The sequence below is a fragment of the Notamacropus eugenii genome, chromosome 1 (genome assembly GCF_028372415.1).
Source record: "Notamacropus eugenii isolate mMacEug1 chromosome 1, mMacEug1.pri_v2, whole genome shotgun sequence".
Taxonomy (NCBI): Eukaryota; Metazoa; Chordata; class Mammalia; order Diprotodontia; family Macropodidae; genus Notamacropus; species Notamacropus eugenii.
Window position 1 is genome coordinate 391,834,785 of NC_092872.1, and position 19,515 is coordinate 391,854,299.

The 19,515-nt window shown below is 35.4% G+C and overlaps 1 protein-coding gene across 1 annotated transcript in view; it reads left to right on the forward strand.

Moving 5' to 3' along the window:
* GABRG2 (gamma-aminobutyric acid type A receptor subunit gamma2) overlaps nt 1-17,226 on the forward strand; it is a 126,593-nt gene extending 109,367 nt beyond the window's left edge. The window contains exons 7-9 of the mRNA XM_072630900.1: nt 8,615-8,767; nt 12,059-12,264; nt 16,018-17,226. Of these exons, the coding sequence (XP_072487001.1) occupies nt 8,615-8,767; nt 12,059-12,264; nt 16,018-16,293 (635 nt within the window). The 3' untranslated portion in view covers nt 16,294-17,226. The remainder of the gene's footprint in view (nt 1-8,614; nt 8,768-12,058; nt 12,265-16,017) is intronic.
* Nucleotides 17,227-19,515: the final 2,289 nt, after the last annotated feature.

Consider the following 19,515-nt stretch of genomic DNA (forward strand, 5'->3'; position numbering starts at 1 on the left):
TGTATATGTGAGTGTATTAGCTTATTTGCCCTTTCCCTCATTTTCCTTTTAGGTGAATGGGAAAATAGGCCCAGAGATGTTAATAGCCATTTCTTTAGTCGGTGGTAGAACTGGGGTGAAAACATTGGTTCCCTGACTCCTACGTGCTTAATTTCTGCTCAGTGGTTTTCATGAATTACAGATATTCTCATGTTCTCCTCATAGTAATGGTTGAGATCTGTGAGATTACTGGGGAGAATATGTTGGTATTACTTTAAGATGCCATTTTCCAAGGACATATTTGTGGATAATGAATTCTTCAATTTTGACATCCTGCTGCCCTCTTAAGGTTGTATTTCACTGTTTGATTTCCAAATTCCAATAGATGTATGAGACTAAGAAAGCTGTATAATTCTAAACTATATACTGCCAAATGATTTTTTAAACATTTATTCCATAAGCATGAATATGTTTTTCAATTGGCCCTGCAGCAGGCATTGTCTAAGTTTCATTTCCATCAGAGAGTTGGGGTGTGTCTGTGCAAATGCGTTTGACTCCCAAAGTATCACATTCTGTGACTAATATATGATCATTTAAAGGTCACTTAGCAGGAAACCACTTCATCCACTCCATTCTTCCATATGATTTCTACACCCCACCCCCATTCTGCATCTTGCAATAATAACCTTCAACATATTCACTTTGCATTTAGAATGGAAGTACATAGTCAGAGCTGCTTACTAATTGACCCCTATCTATTCAAAGATGGCACTATATTTCAGGACTGAGCAGTGCCTGCAGCAGTGGAACTGTGATTTCTTGGTCATAGAACTGAATTATTCTACATCTCTGTTTGTGAGATAACATACAACTTAAACCACTCCATTCCTTGGGTACAGAGGTTTGCTCAAAAAGCAGTTTGATAGCTTTAATGTTGAGCAGGTCAAGAGACAAATCTTCTGACTTTCAAAAACATATTCTATCTATGGGGTCATGCTAGCTTTCCTTTTTCATCCTGAATTCCAATTTAAGAAATAGGCATTAGAACAAGTAAAGGAAGGAAGGAATATGTATGGAACAGAGGAAAGGGAGGCAATATGATGTATTTAAATCAGTCGGTATTAAGAACCTACTATGTGCTAGGCATTGTGCTAAGCTCTGGGGAGCCACACTAATCTTGTAGTCAATCATTTTCCCTTCTTGATTGTTCCCTGATCTATATCAGGTATTTGATGGATTTAAATTTTTTTCCAACTGACATTATACTGGAGGCAGCTTCAGTGTAAGGGAATGAACACTGTATTCTGAGTGAGAAGTGAACTCAGATCAGAGCTCTGCCAGTTGCTGGTTTCTTAACCTTGGACACATTCACTTTTTCTGAATTCTTTTACAAAATCAAGATAATAATATTTGTAATACCTACCTCTCAAATGAGATAATGAATTAAAGCTCTTTTTGGACTATAATGCACTATATAAACATATGCCCTTGCCATCATTATCTTAAATCCCTCCTTTCTGGCTTCTGCTTGATTTCAATCTAATCAAGCAACCATTCTACCAGGTCCTGTGTGCAAGGATATGGGCTAGGCACTGATGGGACATTTGCTGAGGAAAAACTGGCTTCCCTGAATGTTATTTTTGTTACAATATGTCCACAGTGTAGCATGGTGGATAGAGCGTTAGCCTTGGAGTCAGGAAAAGCTGAGTTTAACCATCTGGAATTTGGCACATACTGTCTATATGACAAGTCATTCAGCCTCTTGGTGCTCTAGACAACTGTCTAAGTCTGAACAAGACTGACAAATCTTCAGCCTGGAAGCCACATGTGGCCCTCTAGAGCCTCAAGTGCAACCTTTTGACTGAATCCAAACCTCACAGAACAAATTCTCTTACCACATGTGTTGTTTTATGAAGTTTGGATTCAGTCAAAAAGCCTCATTTGTGGACCTAGAGACTGCAAGTTCCCCACCACTGGAAGATTTTAAATTAGAGAGAGGGACTTGTATTAGTAGATGGCATTTCCCCATATGGAAATTCCTTGCACAAATGAAAGCACAGATCCCATCCCTATCCTTTCACTTTTAAAGATCTCTTGTCTCCTGTTTCATTATACATATTTACAAGAGACCAGGATCCCAGCACCTCATTTTATAGACAAGAAAACTAAGACCTAGAGAGAGCAAATGAATTCCTCAATGTCACACAGTCAGTAAGTTGCAGAACTAGGAGCAAGGCTCAGGCTTCCTGACTCCCAGGCCAGAATTCTTTCCATTACAGTTTTCTCCTTTTGTGCTAGAATTACCCAGTTGGAATGATTATATTCATATACTAGAGAAACAAATGTAGGATTTGCATGATAAATTAAAGCTATAGAGCTGCTGTCTTTCAGAGAATTTCTCAGGATTTCATCATAACCTCTGTAGATTCTGTTCCTCTTTCTGGAATATCTCTCATCTTAATATCTAAGATGTCAGCTGAATTGTTTTAAATCCAAATGATATGGGCAAACCTAAACAGAATTTTTGTTCAGAAGGATTTCAAGGGTTTTAATCCTGAGGTATTGTATGGAACATACATCATATTATAAGATTTCTCCTGAGACATAGCAAAACTACATTCCTGGAATTTTTGAAGAGGATGAATGAGTAGACCTTCTGACATCCCAGTAGTAAAGAACCCACAGAGAAGCTACATATAAAAGAATATTTTATTACTACCTGTGACTATACATCTGGCACTGATACGTAATTAGTCTGCATTTTAGATTCTAAGTTGAATAAAAGAAGAACATAATTTTATTGCAGCAAATCTGTAACCTACTTATTAAAATAACTGGAGTGAATTAATGGTTGTTATGGATTTAGGATACATTGTTGACTATACAAATACAGGGGCATGATTGATTGGTTTATCATTCTCCCAGGAGCCTGCAGGTGGTCTTTTAACCAATCCTTCAACAGGATACTTGCCAATGAAGTTCACACACACATATTCTCTCTGTCTCTCTGTCTCTGTGTCTCTGTGTCTCTGTCTCTGTCTCTCTCTTTCTCTCTCTCTCTCTCTCTCTCTCTCTCTCTCTCTCTCTCTCTCTCTCTCTCTCTCTTTTTCTCTCTTTTTCTCTATTTCTGTCTCAGAGACACACACACACACACACACACATACACATGCACTCACAGTATTTGCTTTTGCAAAAAAACATATTCAATAGGCAGTTGTATGCATATCTTATTTGGTTAAAATAAGGACTTCACCAAGGCTTTTATAGAAATAACTTTAGGTCCAAATCGCCATTGTAAGAATTGGGTGGATTCAGTAATACATAAAGGGAAAGCACAACTTATACAATCCAAAACACTGAAGTCACTCTGTCACTGCAATTTTAGTTTTCTGAGCATAGAAGATACTTATGTTGGAGGAGATTTATTCCGTATTTTTAGCATTTGCTGGTCAATTTACTATTTGGAACAGAAGCTCCAAAAACACCTTATAATGGAATAGAAAACTCTGAAAATGTTATGAGAAGAACAGGAAAAATAGCAGTTTTTCCACTTCCAAGTGTTTATATGTTGTTGTGCTGGAGGGGATAGAGCAGCAGACAGACTAGATGTCAGAAATATTTAAGTTTGTAGTCCCTTAACACATTTATTAGCTCAGGGGATCAGTTTCCTCACCTGTAAATTGAAGAAAATAATAGCACTTACCTCACAGGATTGTTGTGAGAATCAAATGAAATAATGATGTATGTACATCTTTTAAAGAGTCATACTAATATTAAATATAGAAAACTATTTTTTTCTTCAAATGACTCATTCTGTCTTTAAAAAAAAAAAACAACACTCTGACACTTAGATAATAACTGAGCTTTCTTTTGCCTAAATCTGTGTCTGTATTTCACAAGAAAGACAATAGTTGGTACAGTAGTTATCAACATTGTATGTCTCAATATATAAGTGCATACAACCACATAAACTTTCCCCATCCACTCAGAAACAGAAGTTAATAAAAGTAATTCTTCGGGTAGGACTTTAGGTTTGACCTCTCTCTAAACTGGCTATTTTTTATGTCTATCTCCAAATTGAATTTCTTTGCTTTGTCTCCATACAAAGCACTGCTACTACTATTAGTACTACTACTAGTACTACTAATAGTAATAGTAGTTAGCATTTAAATAGAGGCTAAATGTTTCCAAAGCACTTTATAAATACTATCTGATTTTGTCCTCATAACAATCCTCCAAGTTAGCTACTGTTATTATGGTTCTTCAAATGAAAACAAACAAACAGGCAGAGAGAAGTTAAGTAACTTGCCTAGTATTCCACAACCAGTATATGTCTAAGGCCATATTCACCTGAGATCTTCATGGCCCTAGGTAGAGTGCTCTGTCCATTGCACCATCTACTTGACTATGCTACAGACAAACTAATTGTTTTTTCCTCTTCTCTATCTGTCCCCTGCTTACTTGCAGTATCATGTGACTGTTTAGATTATTTTTCCTTTCTACCACCTCCATCTTGTCTTCCAAAATACTTTGAAATCCAGCACCTCCTCCTTGACTACAAAACATAAATGCAATGTAGTGTAGTGAAAAGAACATGGAACTGGAAATCTTGCCCTAGTTCTACTTTTGCCTATACCTTGCTATGTGACCTTGAGCAAAATATTTTTACCCTCTCCTGGTCCCATTTTCTTCATTAGTAAAATTAGGATAGTGTAAGAGATGATTTTGAAATGCCCTGAAACTTGGAAATTCTTTGACTCCATATTTCATCCAATAAGAGCTCACCTTTCTATTAAATTACAGCATTATGGGATGACTAGTTGAGAGCTAAAGGGAACTTAGATGTCATCAATCAATAAATATAAAAATTTTATTAAACACTTACTATGTACCCAGCTCTGTACTAAGTTCTAAAGATATAGAAAGAGGCAAAAGACAGTCATCGTCCTCAAAGATCTTACAAACTAATGAGCCAGACAACACACAACACACAAATACACACAGACACACAGCAAGCCATATATGTGATAAATAGAAAATAATAGAGAAAAGGCATTGTAATTAAGAAGGGCTTTCTATAGAAGGTGGGATTTTATTTTGGGGCTTAAAAAAATCCAGGGAGATCAGTTAATTGGAGTATTAGAGGGAGAGAAAAGTGCTAATTTTATCATTTTCCAAAGAGGAAATTGAATTCCAGAAAAAAGTACAGTGATTTTCATGAGAACATATATGCAATAATCTATGACAGGAATAACTAGGACCAAACCACTTGTAACATAGTAGGATAGGGAACACATTTTATATTTTTTTAGCTCTCTCAATTGTGAACATATAGAAAGCACTCTATATTTTATTTTACACATACACATATATACATACACACATTATGTGTGTGTGTGTGTGTGTGTGTGTGTGTGTGTGTGTGTGTGTGTGTGTGTAAAATAGGGAATCTCTATGGCCTTAGCTGGGATAGAATTGTAGGGTGCCATGTTAACAGCAAGGTTTCAAAATCCGTTTTTTTCACTTTATTCTTTGGGGAAATCCAATCTTACCCTGAGTGCTTCTCAAGTACATGGCCCCATGCAGCTTGCCTTTATGCATAATTTCCTGCCAGCCTGTTCCAAAGCCTGGACCTGTTTTACATATCTGAATGGCAATGTGTAAAAATAGCAAGTTCACCTTGAAGCCTCTTAGGTAATCTAAAGACTCTTTACCATTTTGATGTTTTGTTTTGGTTTTTTTGCCACAGATTGGGGAGTGAGAAACCATGGTGGCCCCTACTGCTGCCTTATGACACTCACAGGGCTGCTCAGCAGGGTCCCCTAGGAAGTGAGAATTTTACCAAGGAGCAAAGGTGTTTGAGATGGTGGGAGGCAGGTGGAGGGTCAAAAAGGACTGGATTAGTGTCAGGAACAATGAAATACGTTAACTTGAAACTGATTCTTTTGTTAGAATTTTCATTCTAAGTTTACTACAATAGAAAAGAACCAAAACATTGACTCATACAGTTTATTATGCATTTAGCCTTTTCCAAAGCCTGTTGCAGGGGGCATGCACAAGTAACATTGTCTTGCCTACCTAGATTAAAAGGTCACAGTTATGGAAGAGAGTCTCAGGTAAGGGAGTTTAATGTGTGCAAACAAATCACTGGACCAAAGATTCTCCATGATAGGTAGGGGACAGAGAATAGCGGTTCTTTTCTTAAACAGCTAAGACAAGAAGACACAGAAAAGTTAGATGATTTTTTTTAAGATTATAAAACAATTGGTTTGATCTCATAGCTCCAAAATTCTCTGTGCCAGTTTCTTGATACCAGCAGATTTCTAGTCACCAGAAACAACAGTTTGAACAGCTTTTAGCTTCTGGGGGTACATTTTTTTTTTTTTTGTTAGGACAAGTATCTTAAGAACTGAGAAAAAGTTAACATCATAAGTATTCATAAGTTAACATCATAAACATGTACAAATGGTTTTTCAAAATTTTCCTATCTTCTTTCCTTACACTTCCACCACCCCTTATTTTATTCAATGCACTCCAGTAGCACTCATGCCTACCATCCCCTCAGATCATTCCAGTGACCCGCAGGGGGAGGTATTGCCCACTTTGAGAACTTCTGCTAGGCTCAAGTGCTGCCTCTTTTACAAACTCGTTTTGCAAGATTAGGCAAATCGTTTAAACTCTAGGTCACTTTCTAAATCTATAAACAGTAGCCTGGTCAGTCTTCTCAGGTGGCTAAGGAGGAGAAAGTGAGGCTGATGATCTGCACAGCCCTCCCTCCCTCAAAACAAAGTCAAGTACAAGTCATGTCATCATTTCTCTGATGTCATGGTCTTCTTCAAAAACGAAGAATGAATACAACAGCAAGCTTTGCTCACACAAGATGCTCGCTCTCCTCCCTCTGAAGCATTGCATTGGTTGGCTGTCCCTCATACCTGAAATATATTCCATCATCACCTCTGGGCAATAGAATCCTATACTTCAAGACAGCTTAACAAGCACCAGCATTAAGTCTTTCTATGTTTCCTCCAAATGCTAGAGTCCTTCAGGTCAACCATGCCTTATTCCCATCCGGACTATACTCCTGACCTTAGATTCTTTTCTACCATGTCCCTGTGTGGTTGTGCATCTTTGCTTTTCAGTGTAGTATATAGAGTACTGGGCCTGGAGGCAGGAATACCTGAGTTCAAATCTATCCTCGGATATTTATGAGCTGTGTGACCCAGAGCAAGTCCCTTAACTTCTGTTTGTCTCAGGTTCTTCACCTATAAAAAGAGAATAATCGTTTTGTTGTAAATATCAAATGAGATGTTTATTTAGCATTGTGCTTAGTACATAATAGTTACGACAAAAGTTTACTCCTTTACCTTTTCTCCTCCCTTCCCCTTCCCCTATTAGAATGCAAGTTGCTCAAGGGCAGGCAATAACTTTCTCCTTGAATTTGTGTTCCTAGCCCTTAGCACATTGCCTAAAGAGTCAGGTCTTAAATGTTTGTTGACTTGACTTGTTGATTGATTGCACATCAAACCTTCAGTTAAAAATGAGCATTTATTCTATGAGTTTATCACAGTGCCTGACACATTGTAGGTACATAATATTTAATTATTAATTAACTAACTGAGGATTAAGGAAAATACCACAGAGTCGATCAAAGTCCATTTTTCATGCACTACAAATTACTATTCTCCATTTTTAAGACGTTCTCCAATGTTTGCTACCTAACTATTCCCTATGAATGAATTAATAAGATACTGATAGTCTTGTAAGATCCCAAATTTCACTTATAAGTTATCTTTTTGTGGTCATTATTCTGGAGATTCCAGATTCAACAAACAACTATCTTGCGGCTTGCACATATTATGTATCTAATAACTTTGGAAATGAAATTGAATTGCAGATATTTTAAAGAGAAAATAGAATAGGAAGAAAGGCTCCATATGCACCAGTAGATAAATATTTATTTTAGGATGTGGATAAACATATTGTGATTTATGAGTATAATAAAGCATTCCTACACTCTAAGAAATGATTAAAAGAATTCAGAGAAGCATAGGCAAGTTTTTTTTTTAAATTAATTTCAAATAAAGTAAACAGAACCAAAAAAGCAATATACACAATGATGACAATGCAAATGAAAGAACAGTAATAATATCATAAATAACAACAACAACAAAAAACTAAGCTCTTTATAATGATATTTACCAAGTTTGGTCCTGAAGAAAAATTGGGAAAATGCACTTTCTTCCTATCCTTGAAGAGATGGAAGAATATGGTTACAGAACATTGCATAAGCTGTCAGACCTAGTGGGGCTATCCTTGGGATCTATGGAAAAAAAACAAAACAAAACAATGCTTTTCACAAGGATTCCAAATGATCTTGCCTTCAGTGAAAACTAAATCCACAAATCAGTGAAGACCAAAAAAAGTATTGGCAGGTAATCTGCTTAGAAAGATACATGTAGTATATAGGCAGAGAACTTCCAGAGAACCATAACATTTAAAGGTTGGGTAGTTTATTTACATAAACTGCTTATCTAGTATACGTGTTAATGGGTTTTGAAAACACTAAATGGGCTATTTATTGGTGTATTTTTAATAATTTTTACACTGGTTCAAATGTCTCTATGTTATTTTCTAGGAGATTATGTTGTAATGTCTGTGTACTTTGACCTGAGCAGAAGAATGGGATATTTTACTATTCAGACTTACATTCCCTGCACGCTCATTGTTGTTTTATCCTGGGTGTCTTTCTGGATCAATAAGGATGCTGTTCCAGCCAGAACCTCATTAGGTGAGTTGCTTTCCATTGTTCATATATGTGTGTATCAAAATGTCAAAGGGTGAGAATTTGCTACAGTGAATATGTAATTGCCTGCCTATGATAATTTTTCAAAAGACTGTACCCAAATATATAAATATGACGCATGAATATGTGTCAAGTCCACATTACAATAGAAAATGTGAAAACTGATGGTATTTCTTTTGCATCATGGCTAAAAGTATTAACTTGCACCACACATATGCAGAAATAGTTTTAATAAGGGATATTTCATTTGTCAAAGTTTCATAGACTAGAAATGTGATTTCATTCATTCACACCAGTCCATCAGGAGATGTTAAAAACTATTTTTTTATTTTCTTATCTTAATTTCATTCTGTCTGCAAGGTTTATTTTGGTTATTTTTAATGAATAAAATAACCATCCTCATCCCAAATATTATCATCTTTTTTTTTACAGGTATTAATGTTAATGAAGTCTGGAAAACTCAATCTTTACTAAAATTTTCCTAGAGGAATAAATCATATTACATATGTGTATGTATATTTACATATGCATAAACATAGCATCCATGCATACATATATGTGTATATATAAAGAAATCTAGATCTATGTCTCACACTATATAAAAAGATGAGAACCATCTTCAAGGAATTGAAAAGCTATCATAGGGAAGAAGGATTAGAATGTTCTTCTTGATCCCTTAGTGTAGACAGAAGAGTAATATTTAAAAAGCTGCAGAGAACCAAATTTTGACTTGATATAAGGAATATTCTGACCAATTACAACCATGTAAATGAGGAACAGCCCACCTCAGAATATGTTGGTTCACCACAGGTCTTTTGAAAAAGTCTAGATGAATAATGGCCAGGAATGCTGTAAAGAGGACTCTTATCCAAACACAGGGGGCCTCTGAGTCCAAGATTCTATGATTCTGGATGTACAAACAGATATAGGATTGGGTAATAAAAACAGGAAGAAAACAAAAAGTAGCATTTATATAGCACTCGGCAGTTTTCCAAAATGCTTTTCGGTTCACTTCATCTGATCTTCACAACAACTCTGAGAGGTAGTTGCTATTATTTCCGCCCTTTTACACATCAGACTAAGAGGTCATGTGATTTGCTCATGGTCACACATCTGATAAAAGTTGGAGGCAGAATTTGAACTCAGATCATGCTGACTCTAAATATAACACTATTATCAGATGTATTACACATTCTTTTTCTTTCTTCCTCTCTTTCTCCTGTTTCCTTTCTTTTTTTCTTTCTTTCTTCCTTCTTTCCTTCCTTCCTTCCTTCCTTTCTTTCTTTCCTTCTCTCTTCCTTTCATTTCCTCTTAATTTATAGTAGATATTTTTAATCAGTGTCTTTGGAATGAATGAATACATATTCTCTCTTCCTACCTCTTATTATCTACCAAATTTCCCACCTTTATTTTAAGCACTAATTCAAAATTCTTATCCTTTACCAATCTTTCCCTAGTTACTTCAGTCAAAATTAAATGCTCTCTGCCCAAAGCAGGAAAATAGAGAGGAGAGAAAAAAATAAATTTGAATCAGAAGATCTGAATTTGGATCCTGCATTCATTAGTTACTATAAGTGTGACTAGGGGAATGTAAATGAACCTCTCTTTTACTCAGATTCCTCTATTGTAAAATGAGGAAGTTGGCCTGAATGGTTTTTAAGGTCTCTTACATCTCTAACTGTTACCCCTGCTGAACTTAAATCCCTAAAAACAACCACCACACTTGACTTGAATTCAAGCCTGAATTATGTGATCAAAGTAAGAATTGTAGTTTCCATGTTTTAGCGGGTTAGAAAAGACAGAAAATATTTTAAGGAGAAAGACACTTAATAGGTTGGAGGAAAACCTATATAGATCTTGGGACAGTTCCCTAATCAATGAGAGCATGCATTGATTGTGCTAGTCAGTGACCAAAACATGATCTTTATCTAGATATGAAAAGAAAGTAATTTTTTCTCTAGACTTATGAAACTGTTCCAGCAGTTCTCCCTGTCCCCATACTCAGAAATCTATCCATTCCTCTTTCTTTTTGGCTTGTATTCTACTGAAATAGAATATTGAATTTGCTTCAAGAAAATTTGCTCCCAGAAAATATTGATTTTCTGTGTTTGAGTGTCTGGTAGTTAATTGCCTCCTAGTTTTCTCTATGTCTAGGAACAATTCTGATGGACACAACATAGTACTTTAGATGATGAGATTTTTGTGCTTTTGTTTTTGTTTTTCCTTTGGGATAGTGAATCATAAAGCTCAGCACAGCAAAGTCTTATATCATCAAGACTGACCAGCTACTGATTCTTAAAAATAAACTTGTCTGTAATTTTGACTGGGCTAAGAAATGCAAAAATAAAATCATAACATACTGATTGCTAGAGGAAACCTTAGAAAATATAAAGTAAAAAGCATTTAATGTACAAATGAGGAAACTGAGGTTGACAAAAGTTAAGCAGCTTAGGCCCCTGGGTAGTGTCAGAATCAGGATAAGAATTCAAGACTCCTAATTCCTAGTTTAGTGGTCTTTTCACCATCAATTGCTCTGTTAAATCCACTTGCCATCTGTGACTTCACCCTTCTCTGTCATCTTTCCCCTGTAAACATCTGCCCCCTTTTGAAAATATCAGACTCTTATGGGCAAAGTTTATCTCTCTTGTGCATTCGTATTCCCCAGAATTCAGCGTAGAACCTGACACATGGTAAGCATTTAATGTTTTTCATTCTTTCCTTCATTTATGTATGCATTCATTAATTAATCATGCTGAAAATCCTGTCCTACATTCCTCATGTTGGCAGGCTTCATTGAGTTAACTTTATTCTCTAGAATGAGATGAACAGTGTTGTTGATTAATAACAATGAACCTCAAAGTCACAAGATGTGAGTTCTAATCCCAGTTCTTCTATTTGCTTCCTATATGTTTTGGAATCAGGTCATGTAATCTTTCTGAGCCTCAGTTCCATCCTCTATAAAATAAAAAAAAAAGTGGACTAAGTATTCACTAAATTACTTTCCAACTCTCCATCTGTGTTTCTACAATTTTATCATACTAGACATGTTTAGTTTCCATGGTATATTTGTAGATGAGAAGCAATTACAGATCCAATTTTAGGAATTCACAGCCAACATGTTCTGATTCAAGGAATAACTTCCTTGGTCCAGTATTCTCTCCCTTCCCCATTACATGTAGAGAGTTTGAGCATTATGGTGTTTCATGGTCTCATCCTGATCACCAATTGGTACAATAATACTTTTTCTTTTTCTATTTTATCATGTTTCCTTCCTAGGTATTACCACTGTCCTGACGATGACTACTCTTAGCACGATTGCCCGTAAATCTCTCCCCAAGGTCTCTTATGTGACAGCCATGGATCTCTTTGTGTCTGTCTGCTTTATTTTTGTCTTTTCTGCCTTGGTGGAATATGGCACCCTGCATTACTTTGTCAGCAATCGGAAGCCAAGCAAGGACAAAGACAAAAAGAAGAAAAACCCAGTACGTACAGTTCTCTTTTGAGACTCTTCGCAATATTGATGTAGCTAGACTTCCAGGGTACTTTTAAGTGCATATCTAAACTATGGCTTTTGTTAGTCTTCAGACACATGAGCTTGGGCTATTTAGCTCAAAGATGGGAACAATAATTTAAGTTTAGCCAGCCATAACTGATCTATTATGGTCATTAGAGACAACAGAGATATGTGTTTCTTAGGACTCGCCTGTATATAATTGACGCATTCCTTGGGATTATAATGGTTACATAAAATGGGGCAATTTTATGCTATCTTCATTTTATGAAAAGTATATTCACTGATGGCAGAGTTTATCTATCATCCAGTCATTAATAGACAAGACTCCATTGGATTTCACCCATATACCTACCCCTAGGCCTTCCAATCCTTCTCCCCAATTTTTTTTTAAACTGTTGATATTTCAGGACCAAATTCACATCCTAGGCAGCTCTCCAGGTAGGTGTCTTAAGTCTGAAATGTAACCAGGATCATGACAACAATGTTCTGTTGCAAAGAGAAAAAAAATAACAAAACTTTTGGTTTTGTTTTTGTTTGAGAAATCCCACATAATTTTACAGGGAAACATAGATGCTTTGAATATGAACTATATATTCTGGACCTCTTGGGAATAGATATCTACCTGAAGTATTTCTTTGACCAGGAATTGTGTTTAAGTGTTTTCCTTGATTGTTTAGAAAAGAAAGGCCACTCTCCTGTTGAATAGCCGCATTTATCCAGCTAGCTTTCATATCATCAAGGACAACTTGCTGATAAATACCCATGAGAGCTTTTTATATTCTACAATTGCTATGATGGGGATAAGGGAGGAAAGAGTAAGTAGACATAAATTTATACACCAGGGCAAGAGGATGGGGTGACCTTCCCCTTATTTTGCCCCAAAAGGCAATGTGAGGGGAAGGCTGACATTTTGGCAAGTATTTGAGCCATTACATGTATTGATTGAATCCTTTTGAGAGTCTCTTAAATTATGGTTTCTTTCCTTATGGCACTCCAGGTAAAATGGCTGAAATTACTGCAATGAGGAAGTATGTAATTAAACATTACAGTATATAATGGACAAAGGTGTCTATATCACACACATTAAAGATAGGAATTGAGTCTGCGATTTCACTGGTATTGAGAACTTTTAGGCAGAGAAACCTGACCTAACCAACGCAAATTGGCACCTTCTTTGGGAGTCACAGTCTTAGAGAACTACCTAGAGCATTGTTTGGTTCACTGAGTTGCCCAGAATCAAATGACAGGTATCAGAAGAATAACTTAAATCCAGTTCTTTCTGGCTTTGAAACTAGTCCTCTATTAAGTATTACTGTCTCTAGAACTATTATTAACTTTAGGAAATACTTACCTTTCATTTCCCAGATATGCAACATGCTTACTCTTCGCAGGTCTGTTCCTCCTTTTCTTCTTTTGTTTTACCTACCTTTTCATTTTCTCTCCTTGATTTTATTTCATTTTTGTCCTGTTTCTTACTTGACTTCCTCACTTTTCCATTTTCTTCTCCTAACAAGTTAGTTGTATTGATATCTTTCAGTACTATTCTCAAAACAATAAGGTTATGCTAACAGGAACTAAAAGTACATAAGAAATATTCTAATTTCCATAATCACACATTGTGTTTCAAAGATGAGAAATACTTATATTCTAAAATCTGGAGATTTGGGTAGATCAGATGAAGAAAGAATTGGCAAGGATGAGTGGGAAGAGAAGAAGGCTGACAAAATGCAACAGAGAAAATATAAATTGCTATGATGATCAAATGCATATTTTCATGCTTTAAATAAATTGTATAATGTAATTCATTACTTAGTCAAGGGACCTGGCAAGTACTAAGACTCTTCAATGAGGAAATAAAGTATTTAATTCTTCTGTAATGATGTAGTGATGCTAATTGTGTAAAGGCTTACGCTAATCAGGTCGTGCTGATGAAAAGGTTTAGAAAAATAATCATAAAACATGTTTCCATATTGGATAAATAGGCAATAGGAAGTTAGGTTGCAACGCACTGAGTTTTGTAACTATATTATAGTTTAGGGTCAAGATAATTTTAAATCAGAATAATATTGACTTAACTGGAAATTCATCATCAATTACCAGATTTTTCTTTTTCTTCCACCCTAGTCACAGGTTTTATTATAGTTCAGGACTGTCCTCTGTTTATAATTTCAGTTCTTTTTTACTTACTATGTTTTGGGAATGTATCTTTAATTTATCTTATTTTGTCTCTTCCTCTTCTTTGTTTTCCTTTCCTTGTAAAAAAAATGTTATTCTCTTTTCTGTCTACAAAATCAAAGCTTCTTCGGATGTTTTCCTTCAAGGTATAATGTTTTTGGAATGGAAATTCACTGCATGCCACTGCTGAATTTAACTATTAACGCTTAAATGAGATTTTTTTAAAAAGTAGACATTTAAGCATTCTACTCCAGGTAACATATCTAAGAAGTAGAAAGTTCTACAGATTTAGAAATAAATTTGTAGAGTTGATTCAGCAGCTCCTACACCACGTCACAGATGTTTTGAATTCATTTGTAATTCAAGAGCAGCCAGCACCTTGAACAAAGTGGGACTTTGTTAAATGATTTGGCCTTTTTCCTTAGAAACCTCCATTCCACCAGCACTGGAGATAGTGCTATACTATGGTCTTTAGAAGGCAAATGAACATCTTAAATCTTTGAAAATTATGTTTCAAGACATAGTCAATCCCTTTCTAATAAAATATATTTTAATGTTTTTTTTTCTTGCATGTAAAAAAAGCACATTAGAGTCCTTTGGGAAAAGTACTGGAACTGAAAATGTTTTATACTTGAACAAACTTATCCATGCAAGTGTTGTAGCTGGCTCTAAATACACTGCCATCATTCGAGATAGCAAATTATGATAATTATCAATTTTATTGGAATTTTGGAAGCTTCTTCCTAAATGTCAACATACCTAATTTTTCCAAAATCTTTAACAACTGAATTGATAATGCTGAAGAAACTCCTTTGTCCTCTAATTCATTTTCCATTAGAAGAAGGGCAAGGATTCAATTACACCAAATAGAAGGGAATGCCAATTTCTGTTCACCAAACACTTACAATGTTTTGCCATTCTAGATGGTGAAACTCATTGAAAATGCTCATTCATGTGGGTGAACTTAGCTAACATTTTCATATTCCTTAATAGTTACCATTTAATTAGAAATTTCATTTCTATAATGCATTAGCCATACCATGGAGTTATAGTCTAATATAGTTAAAATAAAATTTGCCATTAGCACCATCTTTGTTCATTTTAACAGGCTATTTGCATACATATAAGCATGACAGATGCCTTGGTTTCAAAGAAAGTATTCATTTAAAAAAGTAATTCTCCATTCCATTTGATGCCTTCATGTCTCCAACATCACCTCCAATAGTTAGTGGAATAAAGTCTCATGTAGTTGTTTGGTCTAACCCTTTAGATCTTTGAGTTCATTTGTTGTTCAATTTCCTTGCTATAGCTATTAGCTTGATAATATTATTTTCAGCTGCATTGCTTAGCTCGAAATTTGAAATACGCAAATGTGCTCTCTTCATAATTTAAATTTTATCATGGTAGATCACGATGTCATAGCAATTTCCTGAGTCCCCATTTGCTGAATCATCATTCCCATTGACCATACTGTAGACAAAAAACGTCTGCCTCTGAGAATTCTAACCAACTCTTTCATTCCCTTGCCTTTGTATTATCCTCTTAGGCACCAACAATTGATATTCGACCTAGGTCAGCCACTATTCAAATGAACAATGCCACACACCTGCAGGAGAGAGATGAAGAGTATGGTTATGAATGTCTTGATGGCAAGGACTGTGCCAGTTTTTTCTGCTGCTTTGAAGATTGCCGAACAGGGGCATGGCGTCATGGAAGAATACATATCCGTATTGCAAAAATGGACTCTTATGCCCGGATCTTCTTTCCCACTGCCTTCTGTTTATTCAACCTGGTCTACTGGGTTTCCTATCTTTACCTTTAAACAAAAGTGTAGTAACAAATAAGAGTCATACTCAATGACTCCCATGGGGAGATGGTTTAAAGGTTTCCTTTAAATGTCCACTTAATATAATCTCTCATATGCTTTATATTGGTCTCAATTCATTTGTGCCATAATACAAAATATCCTAATCATGCCATGTCATTTGTCCCCAACTTTCCTTTGGTTAGTGGGATTTGGATATCACTGATTGAATATATGAAAACTGTTACGTAAATGAAAAATAAGAATGCTGATAATAAAAATAGATCAACATGTAGCAATGGCAGCTGTAACAGAAATGGAGGGGGTATGAAATTGACATAGTGAGATACCTTTTCCCTTCCATTGTAGAAATATACACACACAAAAAAATTTACAAGAAATGTGTTTGCTTAGGGTAGAGAGACATGGTCAATCTTTACCCTTTAGAATCTTTTTATTTTGAGAAGCATCATCTCTCAAATCAAATAAGTGTCACTAGTCTAGACAAGTTATCCTCCCATACCCCCAAGCTAAAGATAGAAGAACAAAATACTATCCTTTTAAGAGCACATGTAAAATGTTGTAAATATTGAAATACCTTATAATGCTTAAAGTAGTGCATGCATCATTTTAGGGCCAAAATAAATGAAGCAAAGATACCATAAAGTATTGTCTTTTATTTTGTGGCTTTGGGCTATAAGTGAAAAATGTGAATAGAATCATAAAGAATCAGGTCTGAGTTTGGGATTGGGGAGGAAAACTTAGCTGCCCTCTCATGCATGAAGATTAAAACAGCATTTTTGTGTATTACTGTTTAAGATACCTTAATATATATACATATATAAAAGCAATCTACATTTCTTCTTCTAAATAGTCTATACATCAAAAAGGATTGTCGATTTCTTATCTAGTTTATTAAGTGACTGTATGTGCTTGATGCTATTTTTTCTTGCTTTCTAGTCCATTAGATTGCAATAGAAATTATTCTCCATCACAAGATCTGCTTCAGGCTATTAATACATAAGCTGCTGGTGACTCCTTCCATACTAAGCTCAAATGATAATTAGTCATCTCACATGGGGTATTTGTGGAGTGATACATGATCTCTTGGAAATAACCAGAAGGGTCAGAAGGAACTTCAGTTTTAAGTCATTGTCATCTGAAATTTTTATTTCTTTCTCAGGCAAAGCTCATTTTTGTTTTTCAACTACACGATAGGATTTCTTTTTCTTTTTTTTTTCTTTTCCTTTATGTATGTAGAAATGATGTTACTAACACCTAATCACTTGAGCATTTGTTTTGATTTTTTTCCCATCTGTGGGAATGGGTTGGAGCCAATTCAACCACATTCTCTCACATGAATCACTGGCACAGATTTCAAAAATTCATATATGACTGGGGTTAAAAGGATGGGCTTAAAAGGATAGCTAAGAACAGAGTGTTCTATACACAACAAGCATTCAATAAATTTTCATTGAAAGAGTGACCCACATAGGCATTAAACCAATGACCTTGACTTGTTAGACTATACACTTAGTGAGCTAATCAACTAATGACTTTGAAATATGATAAATTGTGCCATGTCAACAGTTTGTTCCACCTCATAGCTTTGTTTCTGTACAGCAATATTCCTTTACCATGGTCGTCTTCTGTGGTGTGGTTACCATAAGACAAAATCTAACCATTGCTAGTACACAATTTAGAGATGACCCCAAATAATCAGAGGGGAATAAAAAGTGTCTTTGCTAATAAACAAGCTATGTGTAGTTTGTATATTTTAAACCATCTATTCCATCTGGATGAATCTTGAAACTTATTCAGCCACAGGTTTTCCAACCTTTGATCATATCTGATATGCTCAATTATGCAACCTTATGCCAATGTAAATGAAATCAATTCTCTTTGAATATTTTTTCTCTAGTTGTCAAAGTATTAAAATGTCTACTTTAGGAGAGTTGTCGGCAAATTTCAGTAACGAGAGATGTGTGCTAGTTGTCATGACACAATTGTTTTATGACCGAAGAAGGCACAAAAAAGCTTGTTTTCCAATGTTTGTATAGGTTTGGAAATTCACATATACAGAAAGATAAACTAATTCTGAATCACCGTCTATCTTTGTTAAATGTGTTTGAAGTCCTTTTCCAAAAGGAATTGCACACACCTGTGGACTTTTACAATAAAACTGCTGCTCTTAAATACAAGAAGGTGCCATCTCCTTGCTGGTGTCTTTGGACTATGCTGTTTTAAAAGGTGGGTCTTCCCTTCTGTCTCATTATCTTTTATTTTTAAGCTATTTGTTTTGTAGTGCATAAGGGTGGGGAAGGCTGTTAATAGAATCACTACTCAGTCATTAAGCATTACTTAAGCATTATCCATATACCAGACACTGTATTAGGAACTGGGAATATAAGACCAAAATAATACAGCTTCTTTCTTCATTTAGACTTGTGAATGCCTATATGGGCAGGAAACATGTAGATAAATAAGTACAGATACATACATACATATATACACACAAGCATATAAATACATATATGCAGACACACAAAATATAGTCATTTTGTTGTTCAGGATGGGGGACATGAAAAACTGGGATGTGTAATATAGGAAGGAGTAAGTTAAAAAAAAGGAAAAAAAGAAGTTTGATGCTAAAAATTTACAAAGTAGGTGAAATTTGTTTGTAGTTTTTTTCCCCCAGATTTTCCTTCCTTTTCCTTTTACTGTCATCCTCTCTGGTGCCATTGCCTGAATGATCATGAGATTGCTATAACTTTGCGCCAGATACCAACATAGAATGGGAAAGGGCAGCTTCTTTCTCTTCTCCCTTTTACTTCTCCTTTCTCCTGTTCTTCCTCTTCCTCCTCCTATTCTTACTAGTAAAGACAATTATTGTCTAGGGGAAGGGTCAATTTTCTCTTTCAAACAATATTAAATTAATCAAATAATATAGATTATGAGGAACACAGTCACCACCTCTGTTTTTTGTTGTTGTTGTTAATATTTAATAAAATATGAAACTGAAATGGACCTTGGGTTTTATCTAAGATGGCTATTTTGCTCCTAAAAGGCCTTTGCTATCTAATTTCACTTTAAAGCCCTGCAATCCATTATGAGAAACAGAATGGAAAGAGGATTGGTATGGGAGTCAGTGGTCATGACTCTTGAGTCTTAGAGATCTTAATTGTTTGTCCTACAATAAGGCATTTCATCTTAACTGTTTCTCGATTTCCTCATCCATAC